This window comes from Castor canadensis, chromosome 16, assembly GCF_047511655.1.
Source record: "Castor canadensis chromosome 16, mCasCan1.hap1v2, whole genome shotgun sequence".
NCBI lineage: Eukaryota > Metazoa > Chordata > Mammalia > Rodentia > Castoridae > Castor > Castor canadensis.
In genome coordinates this window covers 47,453,690-47,474,644 of record NC_133401.1, presented here as the reverse complement: position 1 = coordinate 47,474,644, position 20,955 = coordinate 47,453,690, and the positions used below count along the sequence as shown (strand labels likewise).

General features: G+C 37.0%; 1 protein-coding gene across 4 annotated transcripts in view; it reads left to right on the top strand.

Moving 5' to 3' along the window:
* Positions 1-20,563, top strand: part of Pggt1b (protein geranylgeranyltransferase type I subunit beta) — a 46,222-nt gene extending 25,659 nt beyond the window's left edge. For 3 of the 4 annotated variants that reach the window (XM_074056981.1, XM_074056982.1, XM_074056983.1), the window contains 3 exons: positions 4,339-4,523; positions 7,381-7,489; positions 10,669-20,563. In XM_074056981.1, the coding sequence (XP_073913082.1) occupies positions 4,339-4,523; positions 7,381-7,489; positions 10,669-10,850 (476 nt within the window). In that variant the 3' untranslated portion in view covers positions 10,851-20,563. The remainder of the gene's footprint in view (positions 1-4,338; positions 4,524-7,380; positions 7,490-10,668) is intronic. The other variant, XM_074056980.1, reaches the window with a different exon arrangement.
* The last annotated feature ends 392 nt before the right edge of the window (positions 20,564-20,955 follow it).

Sequence of the window (20,955 nt, the reverse complement as noted above, 5' to 3'; positions counted from 1 at the left end):
GTTGCAGTGCCTTTGTACTTTCTGTCTGCCATATACCATCCCATACCCTCATCCTCACCCAGCATACACCTGGTTTTCTTACACGTCTTTCACATTGTTCAGTTGATTTTTTTAAAAAATTTTTGGAGATATGGTCTTCCTATATAGCTCAGGCTGGCCTCAAACCTGTTATGTATCTCAGGCTAACCTTGAACTCATGTTCCTCTTGCCTCTGCCTCCCTAGTACTGAGATTACAGGTATGTACCACCACACCCAGCTTAAATGATAATTCTTTATAAACCCCTTATTTAAAATTTCAAAACACTCACATGTGCATATATGCCCTCTATTTAGAATTGCAAACCATTCTCTAATCCCTTTCCCAGCTTTATTTTTCTCCATTTCATTTATATTTTGTAAGTGGTCTGTATTTCATCTATTTGTTTATCATCTCTTCCACTTAATTTAATTAAGCCTTATGAGAAAGGGGGTTGTTTTGCCTGGTTTATCCACTGGTCTGTCTGCCATACCTAAAACATACGTGGCATGTAGTTGAAGGAACTAATATTCTTGACCATCTCTGTGTCTGTGGCACCTACAACCATGCCTCCAAATGTACATTGTTGCCTCCATCTACTTGCTGAGCACATCTCCTGTGGGTGATGCCCTCTTAGGATCACCCACCACGGTTCTCACCTTTCCCACCTGTCAGTGCTGTGTGGGAATGTGGAGTAACTTACTGTCAGATCTACTGATTTTTCAGAGATGCCAGAAACCCAGAGTTTTGTGGATTTATTCTCTTGTTCTGTTTTTGGTTTTGTTTTTAATTTTCCAGTTAGACCAGTTGTTCCCTATAGGTCATCAATTTATAGTCCCGGGTTTGTAGATTAAGGGGAAAATAATGTAGTTATTTATTAAACAGGAATTGTGTGCCAGCTACTGTTTGATAGTTTGCATATGGTTTCATTTAATCTTCATACCAGCTCTGAGAGTAGTCATCTTTGTATTAGTTGGGTTCAATCAGAGAGGCAAAACCACTATGAGTATTAAAGAATAAAGGATTTGTTACAGGAAGATGATTTTATACAATTATGGTAGAAGATGGGGAAGAGTCCAAAAGGAAGAGTTAAAGGATCAGAGAGAAGTGACTGATAAAGCATCCTGAAGCACTAGCGGTGGTGGACTAGCCAGATCTTGCAGGGAAATTGCAGGCCAGGCACATCCAGCTGCCAGTGTCAGACTATAGTGGGGAGCTCTGTGGAGGGTGGTTCCTCCTGCCATTGTGGGCCTGGCATCACTAGGGCAAGAGTAAGAAGAATGTGGGTGCCCAGTGTATGAGAAAGAAAAGCCAGCAGCACTGCCTTTGTCACTTGTCCCCTCTGACCACAACCAGGTGATGACTTCTACTTTACTTCCACTGTGGAAGACTGTGCAGATTTCTCTTCAGGTCATATGGGGAAGGGGATTCTGGGGAACAGAATTCTGTCATCACCACATTGACACAGTATAAAACCACCATGATAATTGCTGTCATTTTAGTTAGAGAAGTTAAGTAGCTTGCCTTAACTACCCACCTAAATCATGACCCACCTAAATCCTGTGTTTGCGCAATACCATCATCCTGCCTGGGTTCAAGTTTTATCTTAGTTCATCTCCATAAGCCAGTTCCAGCTGGACTTTCTGCTCCCACGTATGAGTGATCCCTTCCACCTGCTCTGGGCTGTAGAGAAAACATAGTCTAAGCATTTGTACTGCCTTTTCCCCTCTGAACTTTGCTCATACTCTTTTTCCTGTACCTGAAGTGCTGCTTCTCCATCTCCTTCTCCTTGTTTCTCTTTCATAGTTCTACCTATCTCTGTGCCTTGATCCATTGTCACCTTCTTTGTTAAAACTTTTGTTATTTGTCACAGTTAGCCCTGTGCAGTTTCTCTGTTTTGTAGCACTGGCTACAAAATATCATACTAATTTTATGGTATTATCTCTGTTTACCTTGTGTTCTCTGTTCACATCTTACTCCACATGCCCCCTACATTCTACTCCTTCATTAGTATTTGATGGATTGGCTATCCTGTATTCCACTTTGCTTCCCTTTTCTGGAAAATTGAATTTGAAACATGTCTGCTACAGTCTATCGTATTCCTTCCTTCCTAATTCCCCAATCGAAATATTTAATATATTGTCTGGTTTTTGGCTTGGGTTGTTTTCTCTTCTTTCGAACTCAGATACTGTTCTCCAACTGTTGGTTCACCTGTAGTTTGTCAGAAAAACTAAACAGCCATATTGTAACTTTCTAGACCGTCTTTCTCATGTGGTGTTTAAGTACAAAGTGATGTACTTACTTATTACCTTTTTGCTTAGCTTTCTACTTTTATCTCTAACTGTATGATTGTTGACTATCTGAAGTTACACATTTCAGAAGACATGCTTTCTTTTAGATAATTTGATGCATACAAATGCTAAGAGAATGTGTAAAACCGAGCTGTAAAGCCTTATATGCACAATACTTTTAACTTGTAACTTAAACTACTAAAATATAAGTAGACCATAGTGTACAGAACCCACGTCAGGAATACTCCCTTTTACCCTACAGCTGGAAGAGCTGGGAAGGGTTGTTAAGAGAGAACTTCTATGCTCCCTTCCAGCTGTGATGTTTTACTACTGACATGTTCTGCAAACCTTGATTTCCCATATAACTGCAGCTTGTTACTTTAGGTGACAAGCTTTCAATCATTTCAGGTGGAAGTCTCTTTTTCTTGTTATTTTGTTATTCATCTTAATATTCTTGCTGGCTGCCGATGGCTCATACCTGTAATCGTAGCTACTCAGGAGGCAGAGGATCAGGAGGATTGCAGTACTGTAATTAATAAATAAATAAATAAATAAATAAATATAAACTTAAAAAAAAAAAACCAAAACTTACTGTTATATGCTTTAGAGAAAGAGGGTGCTTTTTTTTAAATATACATTCTTCAACTAAGGCATAAATGACCACAGTTTAACTTTTCCTTTATGAATTCAGATTATTTTTATGGCAAGCAATTCTAGTATGATACTTTAATGATATAATCTTAAAGTATTTTGAAGTATTCAGAGTTCCTTGATCTATTTGAGTTTTTATGCTTTTTTTTTTAATAGCATTTTTAGTTTACTTAATGTCAAGTTGTTGCTTGTTTTTCCTTGCTGTTTTTGTGTTAGTTTCTAACACCCTTATAACATAGTACAGGTCTTTAGAACAAGTTCTTTAGAATTCTGTGTAAGGCAAAGGATTCCATAGGGGCCAGGGGACTTACCTGTTGGTAAATGAGTTTCAGCTTAACGCATAGGCTTTGTAATAATTATCTCTGGCACTCAGAGCCCAAACTTACTTCTGGAGTTATATTTTCAAAATCAGATGATTTGAGCAAAGTAGAGTGTTTTTACTTTTCAGTTGTGTCAGTTTGCTTTAGAGAATTCTGGCAAGTAGTTTAGAGATTAATATTTGCATGTTTCTCTTTTACATTTCAGTAATTTGTTTTAAAATTTACATACTAGAGGCTTTAGTGATAGAACAACACCTGAAGTCATGGTCACGTTATCATGAACGAGAATCAAAACTAGTGAGTCATCGACAAGGAAATACAGTTGATTCCTTTTACTCATAAAATTCTTATTTTTATAAATACAAATGAGATTTTATTTATAGAAATACTGACTCGTTTTCCCCACCCTACCTGCGGGGATTGGCTGATTCCAGAACCCCACAAATGCAAACACTCACATCTCTTCCATGACACAGTGTGGTACTTGTATATAACTTGTGTGTCCTCAAATATACTTTGAATCACCCTACGTTGTAATAGTACCTAATACAATGTAAATGTGTAAATCATTGTTTTACAGTATTATGTAGGGAATAATGACATAAAAAGGTCTGTTCAGAATACTTCAGCTTTCAAATGCTTTGACTTTTGGTTCAATGCATGGATGCAGAGCCTACCATACAGAGGCCAACTGTACTGTCTTCAGCAGATTTAAGACCTGGGTGATCAAGTCCTGGCCAGGCCTTGTAGTCCTAGACTCTGGTTCCAAATCTGCCATTAGTTCTGCAATTTTGTACAATTTCCTTAATCTTGTTCCAAGTCTTACTTTTTTTTTTTAAGTGTAATGTTTCTTATAGCTTCAAAGCATTTTAAGTTCTATTATATTTGGTCAATTTAACATGGAAGTCTTCAGTGTTCAGTGGGTATTTTGACATTGACACTTAAATCTTATTTCACTGTTTTCTAGGATTACTTAGCCACTTTTCCCCCAGCTATTTTGTTCTGTTTTCATGGGCATCTAATTTGAAATCTATAGCATTGTGTATTGTTGATTAACAGGAGGATCTACTTTTTGTGGCATTGCATCACTGTGTCTGATGGGTAAACTAGAAGAAGTTTTTTCAGAAAAAGAATTGAATAGGATAAAGAGGTGGTGTATAATGAGGCAGCAAAATGGTTATCACGGAAGACCTAACAAGCCTGTAGACACCTGCTACTCTTTTTGGGTAGGAGCAACTCTAAAGGTAAGAAAAATAATGAAATGAGAAGCCTGTCCTCCATGTTAATACAAACTGCTGAAAGCTTGGCTTTTTGTATTATGTGGTGAAAGGTGTTAGGTGTTGGCTTTTGAGTTTCTTCTGTTGTGTTACTTGAAAGTTTCCATCCTTATAAAACTCAGGATCCAGAACTTGAGTTTTATGCCTACTTACACCTTACCTAGAACATGTTACATACCTCCTTTTTTATAGCTGTAAGGTCGTAAAATACTTACTACTGAAACTAACGAGTAGTCCATGTAGAGTAGGGGTCTGTCTGGAAGTGATGCCAATGAAGATTCTGTGCAAAGTTATTAATCTTAAAAGGTAAACCATAGGTCACTTGAAAAATAATTTAACATTCTTCCATTACTTGTTTTTGTCTAAACCTTCTAAAACTCATTGACTGACATTTCCCCCATGTTTACTACCTTTAATACACTAATTCCATAAAGTTATTGAACCAGTAAACACAAGTTTTCTCTGCCTTAAAAATATCTTTTCACTTTTAAGAACTATCACCTAGTTGGGCATGGTTGCACATGCCTGCAATCCCAGCTTCTGGGGAGGCAGAGACTGGGAGGATTATGATTCGAGGTCAACCTGGACAAAAAGTTAGGGATACCCCACTTAGTAAAATAAGGCAATATACAAGTATAAACATTGTATGATTCCACTTGCATAAGATATCTGGAATAGACAAATTCATAAGAGACAGAGTAGAGCAGAGGTTACCAGAGGTTGGGGGAGAGGCAAATAGGAAGTTACTGTGTAATGGGACAGAGTTTGCACAGGGAATGATGAAAATGTGTATAATTTCTTAATTTCCATTTAAATTGCTAATGTTTAGAGACCCATCAGCTTTTATGGAATGAAGCTTGGCAGCCATTGAATAGTGTTGCTGAGATCCCTTGTGTCATCAAAGGCTGCAGAGTATACCTCTTCCAGCATTACTTTAAAAGGCGTGTGGCCTTACCCTGAGGTGCAGATTGTGTGGGGTGGGCAGGTGCTCATTTCTCCCTTAATTATAACGGCGTTCAGCACAACAAGCAGATTCCTTTAGCATCCTTTCAAGTTTTCTGGAAAATGTTAGAGGTTTTAGTTTGGAGTGTCATTGTGAACTTAGGTTTTTAACATTTCATGTTTAGTCCATTATACTGTGCAGTGCTCAGATTGTACCAGCTGAGCCCTTTTATGTTGGTTCTTGATTTTTTTTGGAAAAAAAAATCAGTTACATTTGACAACTTTCTGAAGGCAACTACTTTTAAACATTTAAATAATATGCTGAGTTATTTTTTCTTCCTTTTTTTTAAGACAGGGTCCTCATGTATTTCAGACTTGCCTCAAACTTGTAATTCTCCCACCTCAGCCTCCTGAGTGCTGGTATTACAGGCATCCACCACCATACTCAGTGTTGGTTCCTTGACTAAACAGCTTTAGACATTATCTTCTATTCTCAACTTTGGAAAATTAAAATTTTGCCCCCCCCGTTTTTTTCTACCTTCCCAAGCTGTAAGCTTACTTATGTTTTTATGTCACAGTAAATGCCATTATTCAATAATAATAATCAAATCTTTTATGCTTTGCCTGTAAGTTGATTTAAATTTGAAAATCAGTAATCAGTATTTACTGTGATGGTGTAATACTGTTCTCTGTTGAGCCAAGGACAGTATTACGATTACAATTCCTTCTTTTTCTGTAATGGCATGTGGCACTTGATGGAAATGTTCTTAACATCAGGATTCCAAAAAGTTTCTTTTCTTATGTTTTGTTAATTAATAAACTAATAAATTTATTTTTTAGTTGTATCATAATTGTCTAACAGTTTTAACTTTTTTTTCCCAAAAATTAACATTTGTTCATTAATCACTAATATATTCCCTGCTGTGTCTGATTCGTTAACACACTTTAAATCACTTTGTGCCTTCAGAAATTTCTTGAACTTTCTTCTCTTGTTCATCCTATCCCTGTTCCATTCATGTTTTTGGTTTTTTTCTTTATAGTATCTTGAGAGAAAATATAAATACATGTCCTAAAACAATAAGTTTTATAGTTTTTTATGTTTAATCATGTTTGTCTCAACTTAAAGAGCTATAATTTTTTTTTTTACCATTCCCATTAAAAATTGTCTTTTGTATCTGGTTAATAGTTTTTTCTTTCTGTTTTTTAAAATATTTTCGGATCTACTCACTACCATTTTGTACCAAATAGATGAAGAAACTATCATAAAAGTTAAAATATGAGTAGATAAAATGGCAGTTTTATTTTTAGCAGTACTAGGAGTGGAACTCAGGGTGGTGCACTTGCTAGGCAGGCCCACTTGAGCCACTCCACCAGCCCTTTTTGTGTTGGTTATTTTTTAGAAAGGGTCTTGATTTATGCCCAGGCCAGCCTGGACTGAAATCCTATTTGTGCTTCCCCATGTAGCTGGGATGGCATGTGCACATTGCCATAACCAGACATTTTGGTTGAGATAGGGTCTCACAAACTTTTTGCCAAGACTGGCCTCAAACTGCAGTCCTCCTGATCTCTGCCTATTGAGTAGCTAGGATTATAGTTATGTTAGTGTGGCACTTTTTAAAATGCCTGATTATGTTGAATCTATTGGAGTTCTGTTCTGAATCTAGCTTACCGTAATACAAAGACCAGAGTTTGGCCTGGTTCAGAAAAAGAAAATAGTCAAGAAAAGGAGAACTGAGCTGGTAAGAAAATAAAACAGATAAGGTACTTGACTGATCTTAAGGCCCCAGAGATATGCTCTGACAGCCTTAGCTGGAGAGAAGCATACCTGAACAATGCACATCTGAAATAAAAGTTCTGTGTCAATTAATTTTTGTCATTTCAGCTTCTGAAAATTTTCCAATACACTAACTTTGAGAAAAATAGAAATTACATCTTATCAACTCAAGATCGCCTAGTGGGGGGATTTGCGAAATGGCCAGACAGTCATCCAGGTAATTATTTTCTATATGAGTCCAAAATAATAATTGTTATTTCTTAAGTAGAGCTTATCAGAAAGGGTGTAATATCAATAATGTTGCTACAGTTGTGAAGTTAACTAATATGTTTTTAAAAGTTCATTATTTATGTTTGAGAAGGATTTTGGGTAGTGGGCAGTATATGGGAAGGAGGGGAGATTACCAAGATGTGCCTGCATGGCATGCGTTTTCCCCAAATATTTAGCAATGTTTTGTTTTATTTGTGACAGTAAGGCAGATGATCTGAATGGGTTCTTTTCCAAAATAGAGAATTGTTTGGCCCACCCACAGTCATTAGGATTATTGACTGTGACTTGAGCTAAGTAGAATAAATTAATTTAAGTCCTTAATGGAACAAGTTCTTACTCTTTTCAGAAGGCCTTAAATTTAAAAAAATTCTCCAGTGCTAACTACGGGTGTCTCTTGCTGTCCATGTTCTTGTTCTCATGGCGTCAGATAACTTTTTCAGACAAAACCCTAATATTTCAACCATTCACTAAGATTCAAGAGTCAAGCAGTCTCAGACAGTACGGAAGACACCTGTTATTTTGCTCTTCTCCCACCTTTAGCATCATTCTGCAGCCCATATCCTCCCTCTTAGTTTACGAAATGAGTCTATTTGTAGCTTGTAAAAGCTTGCTAAAACAACTCAGAATGCTAATTGTGTGTGTGTGTGTAGTACTGGGGATTGAACCCAGGGCCTCAAACATGGTAGACAGGTACTATAGGTCTACTACTTGAGCCACGCCCCACTCCTTTTGTTTTGCATTTTGTTTTTGAGGTAGGTCTCATTAACTTTGCCTAGCTGGTATCCTGGACTGGCCTCTCAAGTAGCTGCAATTACAGACATGTGCTACCATGCCCAGCTCAGAACACTAACATTTTTGATAAGCAAGCTGTCAAGGAATTACAGATAAATATATGAAACTAGACTTAAGAAATAACTGATGTTATAGTGTTGCAATAGTATCAAGGTTTTTATTATCATTGGTTTGGAAGATACCTCTTCAGTTCATCTCATAGAACTGTGGCTGGATGTACACTTGAATCATGCGATGAGCAGGAATATTTACTCACACCTGTCCTTCCTCACTGCATTTTCGTGTAGACCACTCTTCCTTAAAAGAAGTACACAATACTTTTAAAGTTGTAAGCCAAAATATGCTTTACAAATTATTTTTTAGAAAAAAATATTTTGATACATATAACACATAACTAAGTATGTTTTCAATGTACTCAAGAAATCTAATAGTTATTTTGGTCTTCTCACCATTTTTTCAATCAAGCATGTGGTCCTATTTTAACAAATAATGTACTATTTTAATGAATAAAGAAAATGGTAGTTACAATCTCCTGGAAGGCATTTCTTATGTAAACCTACTTCAAATACATCAGGTATTTCCAGTAACTTTTCTTGGTTTTTAGCTGCACTGGGGTATGAACTCAGTGCTCTGAGCTTGTCAGGCAGGTGCTCTGCTGCCCACCTCCAGCCCTCCATTAACATTTAAAAAAGAAAAAAATCCTGAGACTTTCTGTGCTATCCAGGTCAGTTGCTCATTTTAATGTTTGTGTAAATACTTGGATGTAATACTGACTTTTTGCAGCTACATTATTATGTCTTTGGAGCCTATACACTAGAGACCATAGAAAGTCTTTGTATGATAAATTGAACTTACGTGGAGCCTTTAGAAAACAACATTTTAACAAAATTCTTTAAAATTACCTTATTCTTGGTTCTAGTAAGTTTAGTAGCAGATTTGATGCAAAGATTCTTATATACATTTATGGAAGAAACTTTAAAAAATGATTTTTTATAAATACATTTCACTATCTAGCCTTAGTATATAACCACTTACACATAATGAGTGTTGTTTTTTAACTATTTGGGGTTTTGAAATAAGTTTTGGTCTCTTTGGCTTTTACAAAAGTCCAGATTGATGTAAGTTTTATACAAGGTCCTATAAAAGTATTATTCTGGATGTGTAATGTACTCCTTTCTGTTGCCATTTTTTCCTGGGAAAGTTTTCTAGTTTGTAAAAATAAAGCTTAGTGTTGCTTTGCACGGTTTATAATTTTAGAATAACCATAAGGAACTAGGTAATTGTGTAGGAGAAATTAAATTTATTTCATGTAGTCTGAAAATTAGAGGAAAATGAACCAATTAACTCTTTTGACAAAGTTAGACTTGGTAAGATGTTTTGAAGCTTAACAGCTTTTGAGGTCATAAATGCTGGCCAGTTCAAAAATAGAAAAAAATTCTTGACTGCTACAGAACAGTTTTTTGCAGTGTTCCCATAACTGCAGAGCTCTGGGCTCTTCAGAAGTCTATATAAGGTTCTTGGGCAGGCTGGGGCCAAGTGATGTCAGTGCCCACTTTAACAGAAGAGGGTTGCTGCACCCTGAAAGATGGAAAGTGCAATGAGGCCAAGGCAGAAGAATTGTCATTATAACCAAGTGGAGTGCGAGTTTGTGTTTCTGTCAGGTCAGCTCTTTTTAGAATGGCTGACATTTCCTAAAGAGGGACTAAATAAGGGACAGCATTCCAGGATGAACTATTTTTACCCCTTTCATTTAGTGCAGTGGTAGTATATGAGTTAGGTACTGTCACAAATAGAATTTGGGAGTTAGAGGGCACAGTATATTGCTCCATAGATTCAAAAGTAGGCTTGTTTTCATTTTTTAGAAAAAAGTTCTCTAGGGCTGGGGATGTAGCTCAGTGGTAGAGCATTTGCATAGCATGAGAAAGGACCTGGGTTCAGTTTTCTGAACCAAAAATAAAAAAATTTTAAGAAAAAATCTTACGATCTAGAGTTAAAGCCACTTGTTCCCACATTTTTTTTTTTCATTAAGCAAAAAGGAAAGCCACTTAGCTGAGAAGTCTTTTTCATTACTGCTGCTTGTCTTTATCCTTGGAGAATGTGGGCAGAATCGTCTCGGTTGGGAGCAGTTTTCCTTTGTTAATGATTAAATAAATACTTGATTTTGATCATCCGGTTTTTTGAAAAAAATATCTTAAGACTTAAATATTTCAGAAACTATTATTTGATATTTTTCTATTTTTAATGTATGATGGGCTGCTAAATAAATAGCTGAAATATTCTGTAGCATGTATGAGGAGGAGTGCCATCATGATGTTAAAAGTGCCTTCTTTGCAGATGCGTTGCATGCATACTTCGGGATCTGTGGCCTGTCACTAATGGAGGAGAGTGGAATTTGTAAAGTTCACCCTGCTCTGAACGTGAGCACACGGACTTCTGAGCGCCTTCGAGATCTCCATCAAAGCTGGAAAGCCAAGGACTCTAAACAGTGCTCAGAGAATGTGCACATCTCCACATGACTGACCTTAGATTGAGCTGGGGGACTTGTAGCAAAATTGTAGCTCGAGGTTAAAAGCCATGAATAACCAGGTGTGCTCTTTTTTAAGTGGTAGAGTCTTAGGATTAGAGCTTGTACTGGAATCGCTGGGATATGGTCTTGAGCCAGTAATCTCTGTACTAGGTTTCGAGAAAATCTTTGCTAAGGTTTGAGCCACAACAGTGGACCGGTTTGGTCCTTAAATGTTTATACTGTATTTCTAAGAAGTTCTTTGAGGCAAATTAACTGTATGTATATAGGCTATCTTTATTTTCCTTAAAGCACTTCAGTACCAGCTGAATCTTATAAAATGGACACAAATCTTTTAAAACAGATTTACACTTATATAGCATTGATAATCTTCAGGTGAGCCCTTAGTGATCATTTAAAAATTTTGACTGCTGATAGTAAAAAAAAAAAAAAAAAATTGCTTTAAAGAATTAGGTATCTGGGATTATTTGAAAACAGATGATCCCATAATTTTTTTTAGACAAAGAATACCTTATTTTGTCTTATTCTTAAGTGTGCCAATGAGATTTGTGTGGCCTATATAAATGAAACTGATAACTGCTTAGCAAGAGTAAACAAGCTTAACTAATACAGTAGTTTTCTAAAAAGCAATTGTGTTAAGAGCACGTGTGACTACGGGAAAGTCTTTTTAACTGTGTGATTATAAGCGTGAAAGCATTGTGCTACATGATTACTTAAACATTGTTGGGGTGAATACTGGTTTATTTTTTTATTTCAAATCATTAGTTGCTTTTTGGAGGAGCAGGGGAGGAGAAAATCTTCCTCATCTAGAAGGAAAGACATTTGATGTTTTTGTTTAATTTTCTGAGATTTGCGATACTATAAATTGTGCTTTTATAATTGAGTTATTTTAGTATTTGGAGATTTTTTTTTTTCCAGTTTGTAGCTGCCAGTGTGTTATCTGCTCCAATTTCACACTACCAGGCTGAGGTTCCTTAATTCCCAAATCCGAAACCTGAAATGTTCTGAAATCCAAACTTTTTGAGTGCCAACATGACACCCAAGTGGAAAATTCCACATCTGGCCTCACATGACGGATGACACACAAAATGTAGGCACAAAAAAATTGTATAAAACTATTAGCAATTTGTATGAAGTGTATATGAAACATAACTTCATTTTGTGTTTAGACTTGGATGCCATCCATAAGATATTCATAATATCTTATACATATGCAAATATTCCAAAGTCTAGACAGAATTCAGAATCTGAAATGCTTCTTCTGGTCTCATGCATTTTGGATAGGGATACTCAGCCTGTAATTTTCTAAATTTTTTTAATGAAGTAAAATTTAAGTACAACCATAGACCCACTTCAAGTAAACCCTGTGGTGCAGCTCCAAACAAATCACTTCTACTTTATATTTACAGGTAAGTGGGAGGGAAATATAATCATTTAGAGGGAAAACCAGATTATTTGTTGTTGGTGGTGTTCATTGTCTTTTGTGAGCTAGCTAATCATAAAGGACATGGCATAAAAATTCCTCATTAGGATCAGCTTATCCTAAATCACATCCATCACTTAGTGACATTCGGAGATACGAGTCTAGCGCTGAAATGGAAAGGAGCTTTCCTCAGTAAAGAGCTAGCTTCAGGTTAGTCTCGGTAATAATGAAAATTGAATTATTAGCTCTGTAGACAGTATAAAAAGTAAATTGTTGACATCACTCAAATTTATCTCAATTTCTTTCCTAAATTAGAAGGAAAATATCCTAAAATAATAATCCTTCCCAAGGGAAACCTGGTGTATACTCAGAAGAATGGTTCATTTATGATTAACATACTTAATTTTAAACCTGAGCTTACAAATTTTTTTTTAATTAAAAAGAAAACAGTGTTAAGGGTGTGGCACAGTAGTAGAACACTTGCCTAGTATGTGTTGTAAATCCAAGGTTTGATCCCCAGCACTGAGATGGGGGTGGGGGGAGACCTGATTAGGAATAAATCTTCCAATGATGGAAAATCACAGATATTATTCTGTGGTTTACTCCAGTTGCTTCTGTTTAAATCCTGGCAAATTAAGACATCCCTATCTCGAACTACGTTATCTCTTAGACTTTGAGAGTTAAAATATTATGTATGTAAAAAGCCCATTGTTTTTCTGAACCAGTGGTTAGAAGGTAAGAATGGTAGGATCTATCTATATTCATAAGTGAAAGAGCAAAATTCTAACATAAAATAATTCATAAATATTTTGTAACTCCTTCAATAATTTAATAGCAAAAGAATGTTAATGATAGACTAATTCTAACTGATAACACTTTGAGAGGCAAAGTTTCCAAGAAACTTTATGGACCAGTGAATGTTCACTATTCATGGAAACATATTGACCAAAAAAGATTGGGTCATCAAATTGCAGAAAATGATTCCTAACTTTTCTAAATACTTACTTTGAAGAAAAGTATATATTAATAAAGTAAATTTAAGCAGTATTTCACATACATACTCTATTCTTCAGCTGTAGTGTAACAAGAAGTACAAAGATTGAAGTCTCAGATAACTATTCCGTTATCTTCTTCCCCTTGCAATATTTTTTTAGAAGTTAGTAGGAAAAGCTGTTACTAACCTATTTATCATCTACGGTGATTTTAGATTTGAGCTATCAAATGTGTTTGTTTTTATTAGATTCTTATGTAGTTATTTATAAGTAATGAAATTCATATGGAAATTTTGCTGACAGTGGTATATAATTTGAAAACCACTGGACCTGATGATACTCAGTTGACAGCTGTTAAAAAGATGCTCTGGAGTCAGATAATTTAGGTTTAAATTGTAGTCTGCGGTTCAGCAGCGCGATCTTGAACCTGTTTCCCCATTGGAAAAATGAGGAAAATAGTAAAACTTAACTCACAGGGCTGATGAAGGATTGAATGACCTAAGACATATAAAGCATGCAGCACAGTGCCTGGGTATAGAAAATTCCTAATTATAGGAATCTTTCATAATCAAAAATTATTTTTAAAGCCTCTTTATAATTGAGGTCTTAACAGTTTAAACTCAGGGAAGATGATGGCAGCAAGAGTGGGCTTTGAATCTCCACAAGGATGCAGAGTAACTACGATAGACACAGACAATGTCTACAAAACTTGTGAACCTCAGAAAACAGGTAAATGAGAACCAACACTGACCACTTAGCTTCAGCAGTTTTTTGGTGTGGGAGGAAGAAAAAGGCAGGCAGCTGGTTTCCGGACTCATGCAAATTGGAGAACAGTTTGTCACTGCAAAATGCAGTGAGCCAATATGAGAACAGAGCTGAAACTGGGAAGAGTTTACAGAGTCCCTTCTGGAAAACAAAAAACAACAGTCCCTCTGCAGGCAAGAGTTAAAGCAGCATGATAAGGTCTGCCTGATGGTTGTACTGGAGCAGACTGCACCTTATACTGTGTACTTCTTGAAATTGATGAGACAAAACCCAGCACTGGGGAAAAACAGCTAGAATTAAAATGCAAATTGGACAAGATGAAAGAGGCAGGATAAATGAGGAAGGTCAGTAGACACAAATACAACATACATGATCATTTAAATCACTGTGACAATAAATGGGATCTCTAGGTCCATGAATCTGGAAAAGTCACTTTAGAACATTCCTTCTAAAAGCACAAGAAAACTCATTTCACATTTTTTTAAAAAAATGAAATTGAGCAGATTGCAGTTAGTATAAGAAGTAAGAAAATAAACAGGTAAGTGTCCCCACAGACAACAAAAACATACCAGTGAGACATGACTAAGACAAAAACCAAATACTGGAGAACCTAAAAAAGCAATTATAATAGCATATGTGTATTTACTATGATGCCAGTTGTCTTCAAAACTGGAGTAATAAAGGACCCTTTATCAGACATTTAAGATTAAATAATTTCAGAGACTAGAAAAACAAACCTTAAATTGCCAAAATAAAAAACTTCCAAATTTGTATTGATTAAAAAACCTGATAAAGGTTGTACCAAAATGAAAGTTGTAGGCCAAATACCAATGCAAAAGTTATCATATAATAGCACTTTCTAAAGGTAGTAAATTATGGCTAAGTTGAGTTTATTATAGGAATGTAAGATAATTCAACATATATTAGACAATCATAATGTTCAATTCATCATGTTACAAGTTAAAAGACATTTGCTAGAATTAGGTGCTCCTGTTAAACTCATTTAGTACATGAATAATTCACTAACATTTACCTCTTCCCAAAAGCCAGCATCTTAACATTGAGACAGTTTTTCTAACTCAAGTCAGTAGTAAGACACATGCCTACTGTTTCCTCTGCTGCTTAACATTGGACTGTTTCAGGAGTTAGTTAGAAAAACAAATGTGAATTAGGAAGAGGTAAAACTATTTGTAGGCATTGTATATCTGGAAAACCCGAATGAATTTATTGAAAAACTATAAAAGAACTTAGTAAAGTAGCAATCAAATACAGTTAACATCTAGCTATTGGCAGCCTTCACTAGACACAAATAAATGCATACTCTGATTTCATTTAGATGAAGTTTGAAACAGGCAGAGTTCATGCATGTTGTCTCAGATCACTCCCTTTCAGTCACTTCCTTCCCACAAGTTTCTGCTATAATGACTTGATTCATCATCGCTTAGGTATGTTTGTTTTTGAGCTTTGTGTGAGTGGAACCATAGTGTGCATCATTTTTTACCTGGCTTCTTTGGCTCTGGGAGAGAATACAAGGGGTTCTGTGGTGCTAGTAATGTTCTGATCCTGATCCAGGTGCTGGTTACATAGGTGCATTCATTTTATGAATATTTATCAAGCTGTACATTCAGGATTTGTGCACTGTTCTGTATGTATAGTTATAGTTCAATAAAAATGTTTAGTAAAAATAAAAGTGTTCATATATATATATATATATATATAGATACAGATATAAACATACAACCCTAAATTAACTAGAAGATACAGTTCAAGGAAAGACCCATTTTTTATTACAAAATAAAACTTAGGTATAAAGTTAATAAGTCATGCCTAAAACCTATGAGAAATTTCTGTTTTTAAAAAAAGGAAACTCTTGAAAGACAAAATTGACGAAGAAATGGAAGGCACACCATATTGTTTAACAAAAAGTGGGGCTGAGGGGAGGCAGACCTACCAGAAATTAAAACATACTCTAAATTGTCCTTGGGAAAAGCTGTCAGAATTTTAACATGTGCATTTCTTATTTTATCAATTCCATATCTATTGATTTAGCTTAACTGAGTGAATAAGCAATGAGACACTTCCATAGTTCTTACATCTATAGTTTTGTAAATTTTGAAAAATAAGGCACCGATTTGTCTATACTAACTGTATAAAGTAGGACACAAAGGCATGCATGACATGTTGCTGCATGAACTAAAAGGTTTGTATTGACAAGTAGTCCAGTGAGACAGAAAAGTCAGAAATACTCTCCATGGCATACCAGAATCCAATACAGGTACATCTGAAATCTGAGAAACTGAACTTTTAAATGTGTGTTGGGTGATCAGTGCTTAATTATTCAGATGTATACAGATCTTTTTACATTATGTATACACTAGATACTGCATGTAACTAATGTAACTTTTTCCATTCACAGTATATTATGAATGCCTTCAATATCCATACTTTGTACATTTGTGTAGTATTGTCTAAATGTATCATTATCAGTGCCTTGTTTTTCACAATTACAACTTGCTATAAGATCTTTTTTTTTTCTGGATCTTTTTGATTTATTTATTTATTTGCTTACAGTACTGGGGTATGAACCCAGGGCCTACACCTTGAGCCTCTCCACCTTGCTGTAAGATCTTTGAAAATGTATCATTGCCTTGTTGGCATGTTTCTTTAAGCTAGATTTATAAATATGGAATTGCTAGGGCAAAAGTGTGAACATTTTGAATTGTGGCAGCTTTTGCTAAACTGCTTTCTAAGATAGTTCTGTTAATGCACAGTCTGTCTTGATACTAAGATTTTAAATATGGTAAAACAGCCTCCTATCATAAAATGTCACTCAGAATTTAGACTTTGGGAAAGACTAGTGGCTTAGCTCCTCCCCTCATCTTTCAGCTTATAAATCTGAACCCCAAACATGAAGTGACTCACTAGTCCTACTTGCATTGTTACAGCAGTGTTACAACTAGAGGATGCGTTTTCTATCTCCAAGACAGGGTTATACTCCATCCTCGTGCCTCTTTTTTCACATTTTTCCTCATGTTTAGTACTAACTTTGTATTAAAACTGCATCTAAATTATGGGTTGCTGTTAGAAGCACATGTAGGATTTTCTTAACTGATTGATAATGGACTACAGTTATGTAAGATGTCTTCATTGGAGAAGCTGGTGAGAGGTACATTTGCAACTGCTTGTGAGTCTGTAACTACTGTTTCAAATTAAAGTTTTTAAACTGCATGGGTCAGGGGAGGCTAGGGGTGCATCTCAGTAGTACAACATGTACTTAAGCACAAGGCTCTGGGTTTGATCCCTAGCACCAACAAAACAAAAAAAGCAAACGGTATGTGGGGACATGAAAGGCATGCAAAACACTGGAGAAACTCAAGTGAAAGTAAACGAGATTCAGTGGAAGCATAGGCTCAAAGCCAATTTCCTCTCATTTAATCCTACATGAGCAAGTGAGGGGAATTGGGTAGAGCTTTATGAAGTCTCTAAGGAGTGAAGAAAAATAATGACAGTTTGGTAAGTGCATAAGTAGTTTCCTAGAATGTTAGTGGATTTTCATGTTGTCATTTAAATTTCAGCAATTGAGTAACACTCAAATTTCATTGCAGAATATCTTTTTGTTGTTACGGCGCATACTGTAGAAGGCTGTTCAGTGGTTAAATCGTAGAAATACCCATGCGCTTGCTCAAGCAAGTACCTGTCATGATTTGGTGCTCATTTTGTTATTTCTTTTATCACAGGACACAGGTTATTTCTAACTCAAAGGTGTTGCTGTGAACATGATTCATACTCACTTCTGTGGGGTTTCTGAAAGAGGTCTGGATGAACGAGGTCTTAGGTTGCTCTCCAGAAAAAGGACAGCCATTTGTTAGCTCACCAGCAGGGCATGAGAGGGTAGTGCCTGTTTCTTCATAGCCTCTGCAGCACTGGATTTCATCAGTCTTAAAAGTCTTTGTTCTGAGTAGGGGAAAATGGTATTCTTTTATTGACAAACCCTAGAAATCAAGTTCTAAATCAGGGAGGATACTCATTTTTTGTATGTTAGAGGAGGGAACACTAATGTTGTATGCTTGTGGGAGTAAAATCAGAATACATTCTCTCCACAAACTAGGACTTTAACACTAATTTTCACAGTGTGGTCTGCAAACGAGAGCATCAGCATACCCGGGAACTTAGGGTGTGCACATTCCCCAATTCCACCTAAGACCTATTGAATCAGAGACTGCAGTAACCCAGCTGCTCAGGAGGCAGGCAAGAGGATCGCACTTCAAGGCCATCCTGGGCAAAAGGTAGCAGCCTGTCTCTCTAAAACCAAAAGGACTGGAAGTGTAGCTCAAGTGGTAAAGCACTTGCCTAGCACATGTGAGGCCCCGGATTCAATCCTCAGTACTGAGGGGAGGAGGGGGAAACATGAGTAAGGGAAAGCAGTGAGAGTCCTATAATAATTTGCAAATTTACCTCTTAAAGGGTAGGGGCCTTTACTCATTAGTAAGTGCAGTATAATTCAAGAATGTGATCTTTACTTCCATCCCCCCAAAAACTAATGTGATCTTAGTCTATGATGGTAGAGTAGAAGGTTTCATGAGTGCTCAGACAGGCAAAGAAAATGTAACATTTTCTCAGGTAGTATATCATCTTGATTTACTCATCCCTTTGGATAGCAAGGGATGCAGGAGGCTAGGGCGTTTTGAATTGTCAACTAACAATCTCAGTCTCTTCTGGTTTCCAGGTTTTTTTTTGCCTTGTTCCTTGCTGTCTAGTATATGTGCTCTGATACAGATTGCTGCTCTGGTCTTGGCCCTGTACTGGTGCCTTCTACAGTATCTGCTGCTGGTCTAATGTGGCTTTTTGAGGTGGGCTGCTAGCTGTTTATTTCTGGTTTCACAGCCCCAACACTGTGGCCTCTCTGTTCCAATCCCAGTCCAACTGCTGTTAAGTGATCCTAGCTCTGTACTCTCACTGCCCCTCACACACATTGGCTACTCTTAGATGTTCTTTTTCATATATCTGGCTACCTCCTCTTCAGTACCACTGAACCATGGTCAGGAGGTAAGCCTCAAGTATGTTTCTTTTAGACCTATAGCCTCTGTAGGCTCTACCTGGAGAAGCAGGTTACCAGGCTACCATGCATACACCTCATGTCTAAACATTTAAGTTACCAATCAAATTAGCAAATGATTATGTTCTGTTTTCTTAGGTTGACAACTACATCTTCATAATAACAGAACTAAAAAAAAAAGTCCTATCAAATAACTGGATAGCAGAAATCCAAAGTTAATTGCATTTTCTACTACAGATCATGAGTTGGCAGTGTTTGCTGCTGGGCTAGAGCAGAATGAAGGGAAAAGACTTCTCCCTGACTCGCTTGCTAGTCAGCCCTGACTCCCTGAAACCACTAGGGATATCCTCAGAAAAACAGCCGCTCTGTTTTGGGGGGAGGGGTTTTCTCTTACCTCTGCCTCAGCTGCTCTCTGCCCACTGCATGTACCCCTTCCACTCAAGCACAGAGTTTCTTTTTACTCCACCCAGCCTAAATTAGGCAATCTTTGTTCACAACATGTGCCGAGTCTCCTCACCAATATCACCCTTTGATTTGCCCCAAAGGAACCTGAAGCTGGAAGGCCAGGTTCAGATTTAGAATCTCAGCCTTAGGGTTCCCAGCCCACAGCCAGCCTTTCTCTTCCCACACCTTGAGGAGCGTCTTACCCCATGGAGTCCCAGCTCCTTTCTTCAAGCCCCATACGAACCCTAATGCCACCAGACAGCTGCTCTTCCATCACACCTTGAACTATAGTTGTGCACCCTGGGAACACAGTCCAAAAAGGACCAAGGAAGAAGACTGAACAGGCCCTGTGAGTGGCTGGGGCAGGGAATTCCAGAATCTCTGGTACCTGGGCTATGGCCTACAAAGTGGCCTCATTGGTACCTTGTGGGAGAAGCAGAATAGGGTCCTCTAATGTGTTGAGGCCCCCTTGTCCAGATCACCAGCAGGCCACCAGCCTCTGATACCTGAACATCACTACCACACACCTCTCCTCCACCCCATCCTTTCTCCACTTTCCCAGGGCTGGAAGTAATGGGTTGCCCTACTTCATTTGTCGTAGTGATTTCATTTTCTGAGTTTTCTCTACTACTGACTTTTTGGAGTTGGTTTGGTGGGACTGGGGTTTGAACTTGGCTTTGTGCTCACAAAACAGGTGCTCTATTACTTGAGCCATACCTCCAGTCTTACTAGTGAGTTTCAGTTAATTGGTGCTTAACAAAATTAAACATCCTCTCTCTATGACTCTTATTTTGCTGCAAATTCAAAAGTTACATATTTCTTCCCTTCATCCTTGCTGTAATAGTCCAAGCCCATCAAAGGAAATAAACACCTCTTGCATAATAGGAAAGGCAAAAGCAAAAAACACATTTAAGAATTTCAAATTTAGTATCCCTGACAAATTAATGGAAGTAGAGTAGCCATGTTTACCACAGCACTATCCATAGTAGTCAAATTATAGAATAGCCTAGGTGCCCGTCACGGATGATTGTTTTGGTTTTTTTTTTTTTTTTTTTTTTTTGTGGCATTGGGGTTTGAACTCAGGGCCTGACTCTTGCTAGGCAGGTGTTCTTACTGCTTGAGCCACATGGATGATTGAATAAAGAAAATGCGTTGTATATATACACAAAGGATTTTTACTCTGCATAAAGAAGAATGAAATTAGGTCATTTACAGAAAAGTAGATGGAACTGGAGATCATCATGTTAAGTGAAATAAGTTCCACAAAGACAAGTATCACATGTTTTCTCTCATGGAATCAAGGGGAGAAAAGTACATGAAAATATAACAACTAAGGATGTGGAAGGGAAAGGGGGAGGAGAGATAAAGAGTGGTAGGAGGGTATTATGATCAAAGTACATTCTATACGTGTATGGAA